At 34.0% G+C, this 21367-nt stretch overlaps 3 protein-coding genes and 2 pseudogenes across 4 annotated transcripts; 4 read left to right on the forward strand and 1 right to left on the reverse strand.

The window, feature by feature from the left end:
- Window positions 1-508: 508 nt before the first annotated feature.
- On the forward strand, window positions 509-2566 carry LOC120192153 (putative F-box protein PP2-B12). Its single transcript, XM_039194988.1, has 3 exons — window positions 509-772; window positions 1121-1239; window positions 2155-2566. The coding sequence occupies exons 1-3, from the start codon at window positions 509-511 to the stop codon at window positions 2564-2566; spliced, it is 795 nt and encodes a 264-aa protein (XP_039050919.1).
- Window positions 2567-2896: 330 nt separating this feature from the next.
- LOC120192154 lies at window positions 2897-4065 on the reverse strand (annotated as a pseudogene).
- A 906-nt stretch (window positions 4066-4971) lies between these two features.
- LOC120192040 (cellulose synthase-like protein D1) lies at window positions 4972-8578 on the forward strand. 2 transcript variants are annotated; one of them, XR_005522753.1, is made up of 4 exons: window positions 4972-6350; window positions 6428-6803; window positions 6878-8396; window positions 8568-8578. XR_005522753.1 is itself a non-coding variant. In XM_039194891.1 (3 exons), exons 1-3 carry the CDS (start codon window positions 5049-5051, stop codon window positions 8236-8238), a joined length of 3039 nt encoding a protein of 1012 aa, XP_039050822.1. In that variant the 5' UTR covers window positions 4972-5048; the 3' UTR covers window positions 8239-8486. The 2 variants fall into 2 exon arrangements, 1 of the variants encoding a protein (XP_039050822.1); XM_039194891.1 differs by lacking the exon at window positions 8568-8578 and having other exon boundaries at window positions 6878-8486.
- A 2382-nt stretch (window positions 8579-10960) lies between these two features.
- Window positions 10961-13904, forward strand: LOC120192041 (annotated as a pseudogene).
- Window positions 13905-17263: 3359 nt separating this feature from the next.
- Window positions 17264-21316, forward strand: LOC120191710 (chaperonin CPN60-2, mitochondrial). The gene is made up of 18 exons (XM_039194627.1): window positions 17264-17414; window positions 17513-17537; window positions 17639-17770; window positions 17899-18058; window positions 18281-18456; window positions 18588-18683; window positions 18815-18919; window positions 19038-19124; window positions 19261-19350; window positions 19440-19520; window positions 19633-19701; window positions 19864-19941; window positions 20042-20137; window positions 20264-20363; window positions 20459-20562; window positions 20728-20833; window positions 20929-21007; window positions 21098-21316. The coding sequence occupies exons 1-18, from the start codon at window positions 17377-17379 to the stop codon at window positions 21201-21203; spliced, it is 1728 nt and encodes a 575-aa protein (XP_039050558.1). The 5' UTR covers window positions 17264-17376; the 3' UTR covers window positions 21204-21316.
- The last annotated feature ends 51 nt before the right edge of the window (window positions 21317-21367 follow it).

Raw genomic sequence — 21367 nt, forward strand, 5'->3', positions numbered from 1 at the left:
ACGGCCATTGACGTGAACTTTGACTTGATTTAGTGGTCAATTTGATATTTTATATAAAATTTAGGGGTTAAATTAATAATTTATATAAAATTTGAGGTCAAATTAATATTTTATCTAAGAGATCAAATTAATATTTTATCTAAAATTTAGAGATCAAATTAATATTTTGTCTAAAATTTAGAGATCAAGTTAAAATTTAACTATTTTTACTAACGTGCTATACAACAAAATAACGAGAGTTAACATATAAAAACCAAAAGTGGCCAAAACTAAACTTTTTCAAAACCGATAACAAATATCGAAGAAGCCAAAACCATAGAACACTACCAGTGTTGTTTACCCAAAAAAAGTAAACCGTTCAAACTAAGCCGGCTTTGGTAATTAAAAAAAAATCCAAACTTAACAAAGAAGGATTTGGAGCTAATATATCATCAGCCAGAGAAACCGACAAGCACAAAAGAACAAAACCCTACATTAACAATTGTTATTGTTTCATTTTTCGGCATAAATGGATTTCACGAGGATACTACCAGAAGAGTGCCAAGCTCTGATCATATCGTTGACTTCGCCGGAGGACGCTTGCCGGTCGGCCATGGTTTCTCCTTCTTTGAGATCAGTTGCAGACAGCGATGCAGTGTGGGAAAAGTTTTTGCCTTGTGATTATCACTCCATCGTTTCATCATCATCATCATCATCGTTGCTTTCACTGGGGAAGAAGGATCTTTACTTCCATCTATCTTCTCATCTCATCCTCGTCCAAAACGATACCATGGTAAGCCCTAGAGCTTATATGCTCATGCAGAGAGACTATCTTTTAAAATTACAAGGGAGATGAATTTGTAAAATTTTAGGGTCGAAAATAGACTATTAACAAAAAAAAATCTAAAATATATGATAGGTGAAAATTTTAGGAGTACAATTGCCTCTCCCGCTGCCCCTACGATCCATCTATGTGTATGTATATGTATATCTATATCTGCTCTGCAAAGGGTATTCTTGATTCTTGATTCCTGATGATCAAATTGTTTTGAACATGTCATGGAAAATCATTGTTATTCTCGTGAGAATAAGATTTTTGTGGACTTATTTTCAAAAATTAAGGATGTTGGTGTTGAAACAGAGCTTTCAGTTGGAGAAAAGGAGTGGGAAAAAATGGTATATGCTGGGGGCAAGAGCACTTTCCATTATATGGGGAGATACACCTGCCTATTGGATTTGGACATCCCAACCAGATTCTAGGTTTGCTTTTTTATCTTTTTAAATTGATTTAATTATACATTCGGCCCTTAAACTTATACTCTCCTTTCACAATAGCCCTTAGGCTTTGCTTGGTATGGTGGAAAAAATTGAAGAAAGGAAAATTAAACGGGTAGAAAAAGTGAACGGATAAAAGTCATTATTTTTTTTATATTGGTGTGCTTGGTAGGATGGATGGAAAATATGATGGGTAAACTATGCGTTTAGTATTTAAACTATCAGTTTTTTTCGTTTTAGTACCTAAACTTCTAATTTTTTAAACCATCCCTAACATTTAGTTTTTGTTTCATTTTAGTACTCCCATTAAAAATTTAAATTTAAATTTTTTTTTTGAAAGTTTAGGTACTAAAATGGATCAAAACTGATAGTTTAGGCACTAAACTCGTTACATTTTAACGATGGATATTAAAATGAAATAAAAACTAAATTTTAGGTATAATTTTTAAAAAAATAGAAATTTAGATACTAAAACATATAACAATTGATAGTTTAGATACTAAACGTGTAATTTATCCAAAATTAAAAGAGAATACAATTTTATTTCCATCTCATTTTCTTTTGGGAAAACTGCACATTTAGCACCCTAACTATTACTTTTGTTTTGTTTTGATTATCTAACTATTTTTCTTCTTTAAAATCATACATAACATTTAGTTTTAGTTTTATTTTGATCATCCGTCGTTAAAAAATTAATGATGGTGTTGACTGATCACCATAAAATAATACAACTTCATCATTAAAAGAAATAGAAAATCTCATGTCAGTAGTTTTGTTAATTTTTTAAAGACGGGTGAGCAAAATAAAACAAAAAAAAATCGTTAGATATGATTTTGAAAAAATATAGTTGAGTGACTAAAATGGAAAAAAATGATAGTTTGGTACTAAACGTATTGACAGGTTCCCCGAAGTTGCCGAGCTCAAACTAGTATGGTGGCTTGACGTGAAGGGAAAGATCGAGACCCGAATTTTATCTCCCAACACAAACTACGCAATATACCTTGTGTTTCGACTAAGATATCGTCATACAAGCGGGTTTAGAAGAAGAACCGTAGGTTTAAATGTGAATATCGACGGAATGATCCCGATGGGAGCGCGGAGGGTGTCGTTGGACTCACGAGATGAACCCCAACATCTGAGAGAGAGAGGAGATGAGTGGATGGAGGTTGAAATGGGTGAGTTTTGGAATGAATGTGGTGATGGTGGAAGTGTGGAGTTTTGTCTTAAGGAGATTGATACAAATTTCCATAAGCGAGGCCTCATTATTGAAGGAATTGAGATTAGGCCTAAAGACATCGTTCCTTCTTCATAATTTTTGTATGTTTAAATAATTAAATTATATAGAATTTAACACATTACTAATTTATTTTTTTATCATGTTTATATTATATAAATGTATATTTGTTATCTATATTTTAAAAATATGAGGTGATTACGATATAGTACTTATTCAAAATTTTCTTAGCCAATTGATAACGCACAAACACCTCTAAGAAGAATAAAACTATCTTTTATTACTGAGACAATTTAATGATTTATGTTATCTAAAAATTAATAATTACATGATTATCATATATTATATAAAAATTTTAATTCGTTTTCAATATGATAACCGTCGTTAAAACAACAAAACAATAGGCACTTATGCCCATTGTTTAACAACTTTAGGCCTAAGCTCAATTCCTTCAATAATGAGGCCTCGCTTAGGGTAACCTGTGTCAATCTGCTTAAGAATGAACTCCACAGTTCCACCATCATCACTTTCATTAAAAAAACTCACCCATTTCGGCCTCCATCCACCCGTCTCCTCTCTCTCGAACATGTTAGGACTCGTCGCCCGGGTACGACAGTACGACACCCTCCGCTCTTCCCTTGAAGCGACTCCGTCGACATTGACATTTAAACCAACAGGTCTTTGCCTAAACCCGATTATATGCCTGATATCTAAGATTAAACACAAGGTATACCACATAGTTTGTGTTGGGAGATAAAACTCGGGTCTCGATCTTTCCCTTCACATCGATCCACCACACTTGTACGAGCTCAGCAACTTCAAGAAACAGAGGGAATTCATGAAGTTGAAGTAAATAAAATAAAAGACGTCAAAATTAGCTCACACCACTTATTAAAATGGTTAATTTGACACTTATTTTTTTTCTGAGTATTTTGATCTTTTCATTTTAGGATAAAAATATTCCTCTATAGGTATAAATCATTAAAACTGGTTAATTAACACTCTAAAATATAAACAATTTACTATAAAATGAAATATTAAGAGCTAAAATATTAAAAAAAATAACGGTCAAAATGACTATTCATTTAAATCAAACCTAGATTCTGGAAGAGATGTCAAAGTCTAATTGAAAGTGCTCTGTTTACACACCACTTACCTTAATTTTATTTATGAAATTGGAGCTAAACATCACACTACTTCGTTCATTTGTTATTTATTTTATCGATAGTGATATATGCATTTTCATTCTTAAAAATATTTTTTTAGATCCGTGGCTGGATGTACATGTATGATAGGAAATTAACTATACGAAGTACAGCTTTGGGGCTTACCATGGTACCATTTTGAATGAGGATGGGATGAGAGTAAAGATCCTTCTTCCCCATTGAAAGCAACGAAGATGATAATGAAACGATGGAGTTATAATCACAAGGCAAGAACTTTTCCCACACTGCATCACTGTCCGCAACTGATCTCAAAGAAGGAAAAATCATCGTCGACCGGCAAACATCCGCCGGCGAAGTCAACGATATGATCAGAGACTGGCACTCTTGTGGCAGTATCCTTGTGAAATCCATTTATGCCGGAAAATGAGTTTATTCCTTTTTGTGGCTCGTTTGCTGATGTAGTTAAATCTATTCATATTTATCTCTTGTTTGAGTTTATTCGGTTAGGTTTTTTTAACATTTTCCTTGTATGATCCTTATGCGATCTTAAGTGGCTAGTTTTCTTGTGTTTGGAAAAATATTCTTATTATATGTTTAGTTTGCGGTTGTAGTTGTAAAACTTCATCATAATTTAGTTATTTTTTATTTTTAATAAAATTAGCGTCTTCTATAAAAAACAACAATTATATTGGCGAAAGTCTAAAAAAATTAACTTAATTTAAGGTTAAAAATAACGTAAATAGGTTAAAAATTAACTTAATATTATTCAAATGAAGTCGACATTCTTGTCAAAATTTTCAAGATCGATTATTTTCATGATAAAATATGAAATCAATTAAATTAGGTTAAAATTGAGATAGGGTAGAAGTTAGAGATAACAAAAATCAATTCCACCCCGTACAATTACGTACCATTTATAGTCTGTGTTGGTTTTATTGATATATAAATATAAATATTATATATAAAACATTAAATAAATATATTCAAACCGAGTTAAATTAAACTTGAAATTTAAAAATTCTTTCTGAAATTTGACTAATTATTTTTATTTAAACCTATTTTTTAAAAATTTTACAAAAATATCAGGCCCAGGAATAAATCTACATCTCAAAACCACATGAAATATAAATGAAATTGAAAGGCTAAGCTTAAAGCAAGGGAGTAAACATCTCTCCGCCACTAAGGAAAACACACACGAAAAACTAAAACAAAATTTTAAACCATTCAAGCAGTCAACAAAATTCCTTAAACAAACAGTAAAAACATTGTTTAAAACCTTAATCCCATGTTCCATTCCAACATTAAAATAACAATAAAAAGTGCATTTTTGCACATTAGAAAAAATAATAATGCTTTGTTTAGCTGCTCAAAGCTAATCAAAGCAACCACAAATAATGGCCACATCCAAAAATAAGAAATCAACCAACACTCCCCAATCGCCCCAAGGAGTAAAATTTACCCGCAGGACAGCAAGTGGTCGTATCGTGAGCTTGTCCAGGGACGACGACGTCGATATGTCCGGTGATCAGTCGAGCCAGAACGATTACATAAATTACACCGTTATGATGCCACCTACGCCTGATAACCAACCGTCAACGGGCTCTCAAGGTGGCGGCAATGATGGTTCGAAAGCGGATAAAAGGGTGTCAGTGATGAAATCGGTGAACAATAAGTCCATGTTGTTAAGGAGCCAGACGGGTGATTTTGATCATAATCGTTGGTTGTTTGAGTCGAAGGCCAAGTATGGGATCGGTAGTGCGTTTTGGCAAGACAACGATGATCAATACGGTACCAATGGGGGTGTGACAATGTCGGATTTCATGGATAAGCCGTGGAAGCCATTAACGAGGAAGATCCCGATTAAGTCTAGTATTCTTAGCCCTTATAGGTTTTTGATATTGCTACGTTTGATTATTCTATTTTTCTTCCTTAGTTGGCGCTGGCGTAACCCAAACCCTGATGCGATGTGGCTGTGGGGCATTTCATGTGTGTGCGAGTCGTGGTTCGCATTCTCTTGGCTATTGGACAGTCTTCCAAAGTTGAATCCTATCAATCGGTCAACTGATCTCGTCGCGCTACATGAGAAATTCGAGCAGGTCTCGCCATCGAATCCGACCGGTCGATCGGATCTTCCTGGTGTTGATGTGTTTGTCTCAACGGCCGATCCCGACAAGGAGCCTCCACTCGTCACTGCCAACACCATCCTATCCATCATGGCTGCTAATTACCCTGTTGAGAAACTCTCTGCCTATATTTCAGATGATGGTGGTGCCATCCTTACATTTGAGGCCATGGCCGAGGCTGTCCGTTTTGCTGAGGTGTGGGTACCGTTTTGTCGGAAACACGACATTGAACCTAGGAACCCCGACAGCTATTTCAACTTGAAAACCGATCCGACAAAGAACAAGAAACGACCTGATTTCGTGAAGGATCGACGGTGGATAAAGAGAGAGTACGACGAGTTCAAGGTAAGGATCAATGGTCTTCCGGAGACTATACGTAAAAGATGTGACATCCACAACAAGAGAGAGGCAATAAAGGAGAAAAGTCTTGCCAAAGAAAAGAACGGCGGGTCGTTGCCACCGGATTTTCAAGTCGAGAAGGCGACATGGATGGCCGACGGAACACATTGGCCGGGGACATGGCTCAGTCCAATTGCCGACCATTCCAAAGGCGACCATGCCGGAATCTTACAGGTAAATTTAACGATCAAAACAAAGATTAATTTTATCATGATCGATAGATGATAATTTAATTATCAAATTTGCCATAGGTGATGAGTAAATTCCCAGAACCAGATCCAGTGATGGGTTACCCAGATGAGAAAAAACTAGACTTCTCAGGGGTTGACATAAGGCTGCCCATGTTCGCCTATGTTTCAAGGGAGAAACGTCCAGGTTTTGACCACAACAAGAAGGCTGGAGCCATGAATGGCATGGTTAGAGCTTCTGCAATATTGTCCAATGGACCCTTTATACTCAACTTGGATTGTGACCATTACTTCTATAATTCCATGGCCATCAAGGAAGGGATTTGCTTCATGATGGATCGCGGCGGCGATCGGATTTGTTACATTCAGTTCCCACAACGATTCGAAGGGATCGATCCATCGGATCGATATGCCAATCATAACACCGTCTTCTTTGATGGTATTGTCTTGTTATATTCTATTTAAATCTAACTGAGAAACTCTAATGATTCGAATCATTTTTTATGACAACAGGAAGTATGAGAGCCCTTGACGGTCTTCAAGGGCCGGTGTACGTCGGAACTGGATGTATGTTCCGACGTTATGCACTCTATGGATTCCATCCACCGAGAGCGAACGAGTATACAGGTGTGTTCGGACAGAATAAGTCACCGGTTGATAATATTCAAACAAAGCCTGGGCCGGTAGATGATGAGTCACAGCCCTTAAATGTGCATCCGGACTTGGACGTTCCGAAGAGATTCGGCGAGTCAATATTGTTCACCGAGAGCATACCCGTGGCGGAGTACCAAGGACGTCCTCTTGCTGATCACATGTCGGTAAAGAATGGTCGACCACCCGGTGCATTGCTGACACCTCGACAACCGCTTGACGCTCCCACGGTTGCCGAGGCCGTCGCTGTCATTTCCTGTTGGTACGAAGATAACACTGATTGGGGTGGCAAAATAGGTTGGATTTACGGTTCTGTCACAGAGGATGTGGTGACGGGTTATAGAATGCACAATCGTGGATGGCGGTCGGTATATTGCGTCACGAAACGCGATGCATTCAGAGGAACTGCACCGATCAACCTCACTGATAGGCTTCACCAAGTGTTGAGATGGGCCACGGGTTCGGTCGAAATCTTTTTTTCAAGGAACAATCCATTATTTGCAACTCGACGGCTCAAATTCCTACAACGAATTGCATATCTAAACGTCGGATTCTACCCTTTCACCTCCATTTTCTTGGTCATTTACTGCTTCTTGCCGGCGCTTTCCCTCTTCTCCGGCCAGTTCATTGTCCAAGGCCTGAATATCTCATTCCTTATGTATCTCCTCGTCATCACTTTAACCCTTTGTTGTATTTCAATTCTTGAAGTGCGGTGGTCTGGTATCAGCCTCGAGGAATTTTGGAGGAACGAACAATTCTGGGTCATCGGCGGCTCGAGTGCTCACTTAGTTGCCGTCATCCAAGGTCTCCTCAAAGTCTTCGCCGGCATCGAAATCTCCTTCACATTGACATCCAAATCAGCCGGAGAAGACGAAGACGACATCTACGCCGAGCTTTACCTCGTCAAATGGACCAGTCTCTTCATAGTTCCATTAACGATCATAATCGTGACACTACTCGCCATCGTGATCGGAGTGTCGAGAACCATATACTCCGTCATACCGCAATGGACTCAACTGTTCGGAGGATTGTTCTTCGCATTCTGGGTTTTGTGCCATATGTACCCGTTCGTTAAAGGGTTAATGGGACGACGAGGAAGAGTGCCGACGATCATATACGTCTGGGCTGGCCTTTTGTCCATTGTCATATCTTTGCTTTACGTGACGATCAGTCCACCAGATGGAGTCAACCAAAATGGACTAGATCTCAATTCCAATTGGTAAAAATGGATGGAAGAATAAAATTATGGCCTTTTGCAACTTTATTTTAATGTTTATATTGTTAATTGTCGACTGGATCAACGTTGAATGTACGAGAACCAGTGTTAGCTTCGAGCTTCAACAATGGCGGACATTGTACATTTTTTTCTTTTACATTTTTGGTAAATGTTAAGGGCGACAAATATCAATGTGTTTAGCATTGGAAAACCCCTTTTTGATATCAATGTGTAATTTGGAAAGCGAGTTATAGATTCTTTTGTAATGGTAAATGATATTTATTCAAATAAATAAATAAATAAATAATTTTGCATGCAAATTTTGGTATATAAAAGGATTGTAAATGAATTAAATTTAAATGAATAAATTCATGTTATTATTCATTTATTTATTTTTAAGTTTATTAATGTCTGATTTATGCTTTTAAAAATTTTAAAATTATATAATTATGTTTATTTATTTGAAATTATGTATAATTGTGTTCGTTTAATGTCTATAAGCTCAAAACAAATATATACACCAACATATTTTTAAACATATTTAAATGAACAAAACATAAATGAACACATTTAATTTTTTTTAAATATAAATAATTAAATATAAATATAAATATAATATGATTGTATTATAAATACATAAATAAACATAAATAAGTTTTAATTATTTTAATAGAAAACATATTAACCTTAAATATGCAAACTAAAACTCCATGTGAATACATAAATGAGTTTATTTGTGAACATAAATAAATAAAGTGTATCTCTACTTAAAATGGTTCATTTAATAAATGAACATATTTTTTCATTCATGTTTGTTTATTTAAACTTAATAAATATATATTAGGTATAATACTAAAATTAGCCTCTAATGTTTACCAAAATGATTATTTTTGTCTCTATTTTTTCGGAGCATTTGGCCCAGGTGTTTCATTTGGGGGATATCCCCTAAAGTCTAATTAAATATCCCGGTGTTTACATTACGATGTCAAACCACTGCTTGAAATATTATGCCATCGAGTAAGTGCTTGAAAGCAATGGCGATGCTAGAAGCTATCATTAAAATATAATTTTATCATATCTCAGACAACATGTTAAAGTATAGCTCAGACGACCGTCAATTTTTTTAACAAAATGGATGAGTTAAGAACATATGAATAGTCGGGTGACCATTTTATAAATTTTAATAGTTAGGGTACTCAACAAAATAACGTCTTATAATCGATGGATTATTTTATAACTTTTAATAATTAGGGACTCAATAGAGTAACGCTCTATAATCGAGGGTCATTTGTATACTTTACCATTAGAGATAACATAGAGTTTAAGCATTTTATAAAAAAAAAATTAAATGATTGTTCTCAACAATCAACATTTTCAATTCAAAAATAATTTAATAATAGTTTCTAACTGATTCAAAGCTTGATTTGCTTAAATATAATAATAAGGACTTTGGGACATGTGAACATGTTGAAAAGAATATATGAACAACAAAAGTGCCATTTATAAAGTACACATCATTTATGATGGGAGATGGTTTAAGGTGTAACTTGAGTTAGATAAAATATTTTACAAAAAAATATTTTAGAATATCATTTAATTTTTATAAAAGTATTATTTTAAATTTTTAATTGAGTTGATGTTTGATAAATTTGTGATATTATTCAGACATAATATAAAATAAAGATATTAAATTATTGATATTATAAAAATAAAGATATTGAATAATGTTAAACTAAAGTATAATGATTAAATTAAAATTTGAGCATAATAAAGGGACTGAAACTACAATTTGACCAACAAATTGAACCACATAACTTGATTTAATGGCAATGAGGAGTTCTTAACAACTGTGACCTCTTGAGTTCAAATTACTCCATATTGAAATTTGGTCTAAAATACATCATTATACTTATACATTTTAGATTTTAATACGATTTTACGAATATGAATATATTTTAATTATATTAAAAATTTTAAAGATTTATTTATTTCATAGAGGTGATTTTTGAAGAATTATGAATTTATAGTTGAAAAGGGAAAATCCAAGATTATTTTCTTAATCAATTGACAACGTACGCATTATGCAGACGTAGCTGCTTAAACCCATGACCCAGACTCGTTTTTGAAAATTTTGGTAGTCTTAATGCGAACATGGAAACAAAACCTCCAATAACAAGTATTGAAACAACTGAATTGTAAGAGTAAGAAAAATAAATTAATTTGCTTCTAAATATATTTTTGTTATTACGTTAACAAACTCTCTAACAAATACAATAAATGTTAAATATAAAATATCAAAAAAATTTTGTTAAATGCCTAACTATTCACACAAAATAAGCATAAAAGAGGGTCAAGATTCGATTTTAGTCATTTTCTTCTTGTCAAAAAATAATAAATGAATAATTACATGAAAATTGAAAAATAATTAAACAATTTCACATAAGCATCACCATTAATTAATGGTGTGTGGGCAAAATAGTAATAAAACATGAAATAAGAATGATTTTGAAAAAAAAAGTTTACAACAAAAAAAAATGAAGTAAATAATTAGTTGACTAAACAAGTAATTTATATTCTTTTTAATTATATGTGGACGGAATTTGAGCGATTGACATGTATAGTGATAGTGATCGAAACATAAAGTTTCAAACTTTATTGATCAAAATGAAACTTAATTTTGAACAACATTGTATAGTTTACCCGAAAAGATTTTGAAAACAAACAAAAATAATTAAAAAAAAAAAAAAACCGCGTGATTGTTCACCTTACGACCAACCCAAAATTCTCCCACCATTTCAAGGTAATATCTCTTCTCCTCTCTCTTTCTAGATGATTTTTTTTTGGTTCAATAGATGAATTTAATAATACAAACAAACAAGTATCCTACGTGTTTATGTGTATGTGTGTGTGTGTATGTGTATATATGTATGTATATATATATATAATATTTGCATCAAATCCAGCATCTGTTTCATTTTCCTATATCTGCTCCGATCTCATCGCCCTCTCCTTCTCTTAGACTTTTGCCGATTGAATCAGTTGTTTGTGAAGGTTCAGGGTTTTTGAAGAGATGGGACAACAGTCTTTGATCTACAGCTTCGTGGCACGCGGAACTGTGATCCTCGCCGAGTACACTGATTTCACCGGTAATTTCACCACTATCGCTGCTCAATGTCTCCAGAAACTCCCGGCTTCCGATAACAAGTTCACCTATAACTGCGATGGCCATACCTTCAATTACCTCGTTGAAAATGGATTCAGTAAGAACTTTTTTTTGTTTGCTTGCGATTTTGCGATCTTGATCTTTTATTTTTTAAAGTTGGTTGACCTTTTTTTGAAATCTGATTGTTTGCTTAATGATTCGAATGTGTTAATCGGCTTGTGATCCGTTTTGTTGTTTACTTGTTTGTTTGGCTTTTATTTATGTGTTTATTATTATTGTCTTGTGTTGGATCTGGGCTTAGTTTTGATTTGCTAGGTGTTTTTGTATGGATTTGATGTTTTCATATCTTAGTTTTGTACAATGTTTTGTTTGGTCAAAGCGGAGGGGATGAGATTTAATTTGAACATTTTGATTGTGTATAAATGATGCGTTGGATTCCATTTTTACGAATTTTTCTACTTTGATTTTCTTGATTTTTAACTCATGTTATATGTTCATATCCTTATGTAACTCTTGTTTGTTTATCTGTTTATCCATCTTGTGATGCATCAATTAGAAGAAGCAAAGATATATTACTTGAAACCATTAATTGTATTCGTGAATTTTCCTTACAAAGAAGGTTTTTTGGGTGTGACAGAGGGCTAATGATGTTTTCTTATATTACTGTTTAATTATCAATGATGTTTTGATTGGATGTATAAAATATAATTAAGAATATAAATAATTGTGTTAATGACGGACTTATATTCTTCTTTAGAAGTCTTCCATTTCCTTTTTAGATAAGCAAATGGATGTAATATCCAGTGAGGGTGCATTAATTGGATGAGTCTAAAACGTTATCTGGTTATTGTAACATTGTTTAAAGGTTCGCATAATTTACTATTCGCAAGATTTGGTACTGATTTTATGTGCCTTCCCCCAGCTAGTTGCATGTCCTATTGAACTCTTTCCGTCCTCTGTTAACGTCTTTGTGGATGCATGTTCTCTGCATCTGGGTTCTATGCTGGTGGTACCAAATGAATGCTTAATGTATAGAAAGTAAAGAACAATGTTGGGAAGCAAAGGAATCTTGTGAAGGGATAATCAGTAACAAACAAGGAAAAAGAAAAAGAGAAATCCTAGTTACACATTTTAAGTTAGCGTATACTGTCATGATCAGCCTTTAAATCAAAGATTCTCTCCCTCTAATCATACCCATCAATGGGGCATATCCATGTAACTCCCATTTATACATTGCAGCTGGCTGTGTCTTTTAGCTGCTATTTGGGTGCTAGAATGTTCATATTGATATTGAAGCTGTAGGTTATATGCATCATGGTGCCTTCATAGAGAGTACCAGAGAGATTCCTTTTCCAAACTTGATGGTTTCAGTCATATATCTACTTGCTGACTTCTAGTATGATTTTGGTGCTACAGCATACTGTGTAGTTGCTGTTGAATCTCTTGGCAGGCAAGTTCCAATTGCTTTTCTGGAAAGAGTGAAGGAAGACTTCAACAAGAGATATGGAGGAGGGAAGGCAGCAACTGCTACGGCCAAAAGCCTGAATAAAGAATTTGGGTATCCAGCTCTCTATACTTCTTCTCATAGATTTATTTTCTGACTTCTTGGAAATATTCTTAGCTTTTTTATACATGATAGGTCCAAATTGAAGGAGCATATGCAGTACTGTGTGGACCATCCTGAAGAGATCAGCAAACTTGCTAAAGTGAAAGCTCAAGTTTCTGAAGTCAAGGGTGTCATGATGGAAAACATCGAGAAGGTAATAAATTGCTGCTAGTTCCATTACTGTTCTAGGTGTAGTTAGAGGGTTAAGACACGGCAAGATGCATAACCATCTTTTCCAACCTTCAAGGAATGACAAACAAAAGAGAGTGAAACTTCAGATACATTGGTTGTAGCATGTTGTTTTCTTTCGTTAGTAACACTTTTCTTTGACCAGGTCCTTGATCGTGGTGAGAAGATTGAGTTGCTTGTGGATAAAACTGAGAACCTTCGCTCACAGGTTAGTCCCATTCGAACTGCATCTTATTTTGATACACCATATAATGCATTAAATGCGAATAAAATATAAAATGCAAAAATTACGATATGCATTAAACTTAAAACTGAATTACAGGCCCAAGATTTTAGGCAGCAGGGAACAAAGATGAGAAGAAAGATGTGGCTTCAGAATATGAAGATAAAATTGATCGTTTTGGGTATCCTCATTGCTTTGATTCTTATCATTGTGCTGTCAGTATGCCATGGCTTCCATTGTTAAATCTGTCCTGGATTTCCCTTGTTCCGCACTTTGCTGCCTTGCTGACATGATTGTCTTGATTAGATTGGTTTGCTTTGCTTTTTGTTGTTGTTTTAGGTCACGTATTTTCCGTTTGCTTGCCATTCGTATCTTGGTTGATTGTATAGGTTATAGTTCAAACTTCTTACGATAGATAAACATATCCATTAAGCATTTCTTCTCTGATGTTGTAATGGAGAAATACTGGAATGTTTGCACATCCTATTTTTTCTTTCTTTTCTATTTTTTGAAATGTTATCGACCTTGTTGCTCCGGTACTTCATTTTTGCCTAAGTACACACCACGTTCGATACGCATGATCAACACCTTGTTCGATACATATTTGTATCCGAAGCTTACATTTTAGGCCGAATAACCTAGGGGTCGTCATATTTTGAGGATCTATCATGGTATGGAAAGGGTTTGTATTTTTGTTGTTGATAAAATCTGGTGGTGAAGGAGACACTTTTAGACTATTGATTACTTGTATATTAAGGCATGGTTTGGTGAAATGCTTGCTTGCCAGTAGAACGAATCGAATTCTATGAGTAGTTGGCTTGTTTCAAACTAATGAGACGGCATTTACATTATTCTAAATTAGTTTTCAAATCAGAATTGTCTTCGTCTCTTTGAATATGATTTAATTTGAAGGATGGTAATAGATATAGTGTAGATTGGGATATTTAAGGATTTTTTTTTATTTACAAATATTTTAATATTTATTAAATGCGAGTATTTAGTCGATTTGGTGGTTATTCAACGGATAACTAAAATAATATCTTGATTCAAATAGAAATATTATGACCTGATGTGAATATAAAAGATTCAGAATTAAAAATAAATTTGTAGCTTTCTTGTTTCAATGGTTAAGATACAAGGGTTGTAAAAGAGCCGAGTCGGGTTTGAGTAGTGCCGAGTACGCTCAAAAAATACAAAATTGAGCTAGACTCACTTGAAAATTTAGGATCTTAAAATTATCAAGTTTGATTCAAACTTTAAATAAAAGAAAATTGAAGCTCAGTTCGATTTAAAAGCTCGCGAGCTTAAAATTTTCAAGTTCGACTCAAAATCAAGAATTGGAGCTCGATTCGAGCTTGAAAAAAATTGAACTCAAAATATTTTCAGATTTAGTTCAAATGAAACTTAAACTTGAACTAAAACCTAAATCTTAAGTATATGAAAATTTTATATTTTAATTTTTTTAAAAAATAATAACATATAAATGCTAAAACTAATAATAGTTAAATTTAAAAATTTAATATATTAAATTTTTGAGTTGTTTGCAAGCTTTTTGAGTATAATATTAAGTAATTCGTTTTGTTCGTTAAAAATTCGAGTTCGAGTCAAGTTCATTCAATTTGAGAATTGATCAAACTTTGATCGAATCGATCTTGAGAAACTCACGATCTGTATCGTCTCATTTACAGCTCTAGAAGGGACATTAACCTTATTCGAATCATGTCACTTTTTCAATTATAAGTAATAATAATAATAAATTTGTAGATTCAAATGGTAGCTAATATTGTGTTAGTCGGTTTTGACTTAGGTATTGGGATATAATATTCCCGACTTGCCACAATATTTTAGTATTACAATATATAGAAATAAGGATTTTTTTTTATGAGAACAAAGGGAAAATGTGATAAATATGAACTTTTCCTCTTGGTATTCTAATACATTTTTGAAGTAAAAAAAGTAAATAAAAATAATGAAAAACAAAGGGATGAATCCTGTATTTTCCTCATGATATAATTAGATATTGTTACATAATACCACCAATGAAAATATTAATTAATTTACGCCTAACACAAACATCTGGAATCCTCTTTATTTTAATGCTAAAAATAACAAAGGGAAATCAAATTCCAGAAGATTGACTTGTTCATATGAACAATATTCTTCATTATGTATGAACACCCATTAAATGAACCTATTTGGTGTTATATAACACATTAATTTTGGACTTAGGGTTTGGCCCTTGCTCCCTCCCTTGAGGGAGGCTGTTTCAAGTTTGTAATATTTTGGTTGTTTTGAATTTAAATCGTCTTATTTTATTGGTTAAACCACATAAATAGTCTCCCAATCATAAGATGTTTTTTTTAATCCATGACTACTAAAAGTTATAAAATAGTCGTCTGACTATTTATATTTTCCATACTCGTCTTTTTCTTTAAAAAAAAGATGATTGTTTATGATGGGCGTTAATATGGTGTCTAAGATATGATAAAATCATATTTTAATGATGTCTACTAATACCTTTGCTGCTTTCAAGCACTGACTCCACATCATAATATTTCAAGCATTGGCTCGACGACATAATGTAAATGGAGAGTCGATCTACAAAACATAGCTCAAATGATTATGGGATCATATTTTATCATATCTCATTCAACATGTTAATGTCCAACTCAGATGGCTGCCATTTTTTAACCAAAAAATACGATTTTGAAACATATGAGTAGTTGAATGACCATTTTGTAACTTTTAGTAGTTGGGGACTCAACAAAACACCCTATAGTCGAAAGACTGTATTATAACTTTTGATAGTTGAATGACTCAATAAAACAATACCTTATAATTGACAGACCATTTGTATAATTTTTCCTATGTTATTTTTGTTTGACTCAAAAAATTCATCGATTATGTAAGTTTTTGGGATGAACAAATTTGTTGATGCATATTTTACTGATCAGTTTGTAAATTTTAATATGGTGATTGACACTTATTACAGTGATTAATAATTCTAGGATTTGAAGTGTTTCCACATAATTTAACGATTCAACGAAATATTTTTTTAAACGTACAATTAAGTGATAGTTGGATGACATTGATTTATTAAATAAAATCACACATAAGCATATTGATTTAATTTAATATTATATGAATATATCACATTAATTATCATTAGTTGTTTAACGATTCAATGATTGGAATGAGAGTGGTATATCTTCCTTCGAATTTCAAATCCTAATGGTGGAGAGGCGGAGAGGAAGGAAAATAATTATTTATCATGATCCACGCTGATCGAATATTGAATAATATAAATCATAATAGTTTAAAATTTCATGAGTTTTATAAGATTTTAAAGTGATTTAGATAAAATCTAAATTGATAAAGTAGTAGAAGCTGATGAGACTAATTTGTCAACAACTTGAATGGTTGGAGAAAAGGATCAATGTAACATCAACGTGACAAATTGTAAAACTTTCATATTTGATGGAAGAAAATAAAATATATATTTGTGAATTACACATGAATTATATGTCAATAAAAAAATAATACGTATAAAAGCATATGAATGTTATTTCATCATTTCATTTATAATTTAACTCTAAATGATAAAAATAAATGGGAAGTTAATGAATCAATTAAAAAAATAAATTTTAATAATTAAAATAGGAGTGAGGAAAAAAGTTAAATAATAAAATTAATAATTTATTTTTTTTAAATATAATTTTAAAATTAAAATATTCATATATAATTAAAAAACGATTCCATAACAACCCAAAAAGATAAAATGATAAAACCCTAAACCCTAAAAAGGATTAAGAAACTGTTTCTAGACCCTTCTTCTCTCCCATATCTGCTCTGGATTTCCTCTTTTAAAACACAGACCCTGAAACGCACCCATTGCCTATTGTCACCCCAAAGCTTCCATTTTTAACATTCTTTTCTCATCCTTTGTCCTCCCAAACTTACCAACATGTATCGTTTTGCTTCAAGCCTCGCTTCCAAAACTAGGTACTGCATCCATGCCAATTACTTCATTTATCGCTTTTTTTTTTGTTCCTTTGAAATGATTTAACTTGCTCTCTCTATTTTTCAATCTGTGGTTTCAGGGTTGCTAGGAAAACTACACATCAGGTAGTTAATTTACCTGTAGTTACAATCTTTTTATTGTTATTGTTGGTTTTAAGGCTGATTTGATCTTTCTTTTGTTGGTTTCTACTTTGGGTGTGTGTTAGATTGGTAGTAGACTGAGTTGGAATAGGAATTATGCTGCAAAAGATATTAAATTTGGGGTTGAAGCTCGAGCTTTGATGCTTAAAGGTGTCGAAGAGCTTGCTGATGCTGTTAGAGTAACCATGGGTCCTAAGGTAAATCCAATATGAGTCATTTTCATCTCGTATTAGTTCATGATTCCGATGGTGATCATTGATTGAAATCAGTTTCTTCCTTTTCTTCATCATTGAATGAAAAAATGAAGCTATGCATTTATTGATAGGGGCGTAATGTGGTTATTGAACAAAGCTATGGTGCCCCCAAAGTGACTAAAGATGGTGTAACTGTTGCAAAGAGCATTGAATTCAAAGACAAAGTCAAGAACGTTGGTGCGAGTCTTGTGAAACAAGTTGCAAATGCCACCAATGATGTAGCGGGTGATGGTAAGGAAGCGAGTGTCTTTTTTTCTTTCTAATTTATAGATTCATTCTAAATTTTTCACTCTGATTTAGATACTTGTGGTTATTGATCTCTAAATCTAGTGTTGAATTGATGCATTCTTTTTGCATGTATTAATTCTTCACCCTATACATTAAGATTTGAATTCATGCGTGTGGTCTATATATGTAGAGAGCCGAGTCATGAAATTCTTGACATTTTTGCAGGGACTACCTGTGCGACCGTGCTTACACGAGCAATATTCACAGAAGGATGCAAGTCAGTTGCTGCAGGAATGAATGCGATGGACCTGAGGCGTGGCATAACAATGGCTGTTGACACTGTTGTGACAAACTTGAAAAGCCGGGCACGGATGATTAGCACATCTGAAGAGATAGCCCAGGTTGGTTTACAATTGAAAGTGGTTCCATCAAAAGCTTATTGCAGTCAGAATGATGCAGTACTTTAGAATCAAAAGTAAAATGGTAGTGAACTTTGATCTATTAGGGCTTAAACTTAAGTATTTTGTAATAGGTTGGAACAATATCGGCTAATGGAGAGAGGGAAATTGGCGAATTAATTGCAAAGGCCATGGAGAAGGTTGGCAAAGAAGGGGTGATAACAATTCAGGTATCAGTACCTTCATATCATATTGGCTTTTAATTTTAAAGTGTTGATTGTGCATGCTTGCAATATTTTAAACTTTTTTTAACTGTTTTACACCTGATATGATGTCTTACTGTGGGGGAAAACCTTTTCAGGATGGAAAAACGTTATTTAATGAGTTGGAAGTTGTTGAGGGCATGAAGCTGGACAAGGGCTACATATCTCCATATTTCATCACCAATACGAAAAACCAAAAATGTGTAAGTAACTCATTTCTCCTTTAAAAGAACTGGAAATTCTCATGAGCCTCGAGTTTTGATTGATCGAGTTTTGATTGATCGAGTTTTGATGCTGATTTAATTCATTTTGTTATGGCAGGAATTAGATGATCCTCTTATCCTAATTCACGAGAAGAAAATATCGAGCTTGAATGCTGTTGTGAAAGTACTAGAGTTAGCTTTAAAGGTAAAAATTTTTTTAGCAAATCATGTTTGCTTACTTTTGATTAATCTTCATTCATCTAGATGTTTTTCTCATTAAAACTGTATTGAAATTAAATTTCATTCATAACATTAATATCTTCGATGCTATTTTTGTTCAGAGGCAAAGGCCCTTGCTCATCGTAGCTGAAGATGTAGAGAGTGAAGCACTTGCTACGCTCATTCTTAACAAGCTTCGTGCTGGAATCAAGGTTTGATTGTCAGTCAAATATGATTTCCTGTGTTAATTCTTCTCATTTATAGGAATGCTTGTGAATAGATATTAATAATTATGGTGCAGGTCTGTGCCATCAAAGCCCCTGGTTTTGGAGAAAACAGGAAGGCTAGTCTGTATGATCTTGCTGTCCTCACAGGAGGAGAGGTAGGGCAGTTTCATCTTTCTTCTGTATGATAGTATCTTCTTCATAGTCCATAGTTCCTCTGACATGAATTTTCATAACCTCTTGATGTTATCTGTTACATTTTGGGTGTAGGTTATAACCGAAGAACTTGGCATGAACCTTGAAAAGGTGGATCTGGACATGCTTGGAACTTGCAAAAAGGTATGATATCTGTAGTCTGGATGTCAAAGTCTTTTCCCAATGTGATATTTCATCATTTTCCTATGTCGATGAGTTCAGTAAAACAAACTATCGAATCCCTTCTTGTGTAATGGGGCGGACATCTTTATTGATGCATGATGGTTTTCCTTTTGGCTGCTAAAGGTTACGGTCTCAAAGGATGACACTGTTATTCTTGACGGGAATGGTGACAAGAAATCCATTGAAGAAAGATGTGAACAGGTTTTGTTCCTTTACAAACAGTTGTTTAGATCTTTTGATTCTTGAGGTCTACGTGATTTCATTAACATTTCAGATTATAACATGTCTTCCATGATAACAGATTAGGTCAGCAATTGAATTGAGCACCTCTGATTATGATAAAGAGAAGTTGCAAGAGAGATTGGCAAAGCTTTCTGGTGGTGTAGCTGTCTTGAAGGTATGGTAGTGTTAGTTATTGGTGTTTTTAACTTGTCTTACTTTGAAATGCAATTGCTGTTCGGTTCCTATTTGCTGCTTACTTAAATGGAGTTGACGAAGCTCGTAACTTGTTGGACATTACCAGATCGGAGGAGCTAGTGAAGCTGAAGTTAGCGAGAAGAAGGATAGAGTTACGGATGCATTAAACGCTACAAAGGCAGCTGTAGAAGAGGGTATTGTGCCAGGTAATTAACTTTTAAAGTCATAATGTTTTTTTCATGAAGTTTCAGTTGAACTCGGAATATCATGGAAACATTACTAAAGGAATTGTACCATCTAGGTGGTGGTGTCGCTCTTTTGTATGCATCGAAAGATTTGGACAAGCTACCTACGGCCAATTTTGACCAGAAGATCGGTGTTCAAATTATCCAGAATGCTCTAAAGGTTTGTGAACCTTTTCTCCATGTCCGATGGATCAAACTCTGAAAATTCTATTCTCGTTATACTGTTGAAAAATTTGGACAGCTCTTCCACTATAAAGTTTCAAAATGCTGATGATTTTGATGTGTGAGGTTTCAGTCTCCCTTATAAATGAACTTTCTTTTGTAGACACCTGTGCACACAATTGCTTCAAATGCTGGAGTCGAGGGAGCCATTATTGTCGGTAAACTGTTAGAGCAGGATAACCCTGATCTCGGGTATGATGCAGCCAAAGGTATGTGAATCTCTTACGAGTTACTTTCATTGTATTTACATACTGTCCTAGGAAACTAACATAGCTTAATGCTCCTATCTTTGCCCCATAACCAGGTGAATATGTCGACATGGTGAAGGCTGGTATTATTGATCCATTGAAAGTAATAAGAACTGCTTTGGTCGATGCTGCAAGGTAAGTCACCGTAAATCTGTTTTCTAGGATTGCATCATCAATCAGGATTCCTGAAAGTAACTAGGTGAGTCTGTTTCCTTTATGGTGCAGTGTGTCCTCATTGATGACAACAACCGAAGCCATTGTAGTCGAACTTCCCAAGGATGAGAAGGATGTTCCGGCAATGCCCGGCGGTATGGGGGGCATGGATTATTGAGGTTATTCCTCCTAACGGTACACTGAGGGCATTTCCCTGGTTTAAAGTTTTTTGTTTTTAGAGTTAAGAGTTGAGTTGAGCGAGATGATCAGTGTCTGGAAATTATTGGTACTGCGATATTGATATGTAACGACGTTGAAGTGTCTTGGTGTACCTTTTAAGTT

This window comes from Hibiscus syriacus, unplaced genomic scaffold (assembly GCF_006381635.1).
Source record: "Hibiscus syriacus cultivar Baekdansim isolate YM2019G1 unplaced genomic scaffold, ASM638163v2 tig00116971_pilon, whole genome shotgun sequence".
NCBI classification, from domain to species: Eukaryota; Viridiplantae; Streptophyta; class Magnoliopsida; order Malvales; family Malvaceae; genus Hibiscus; species Hibiscus syriacus.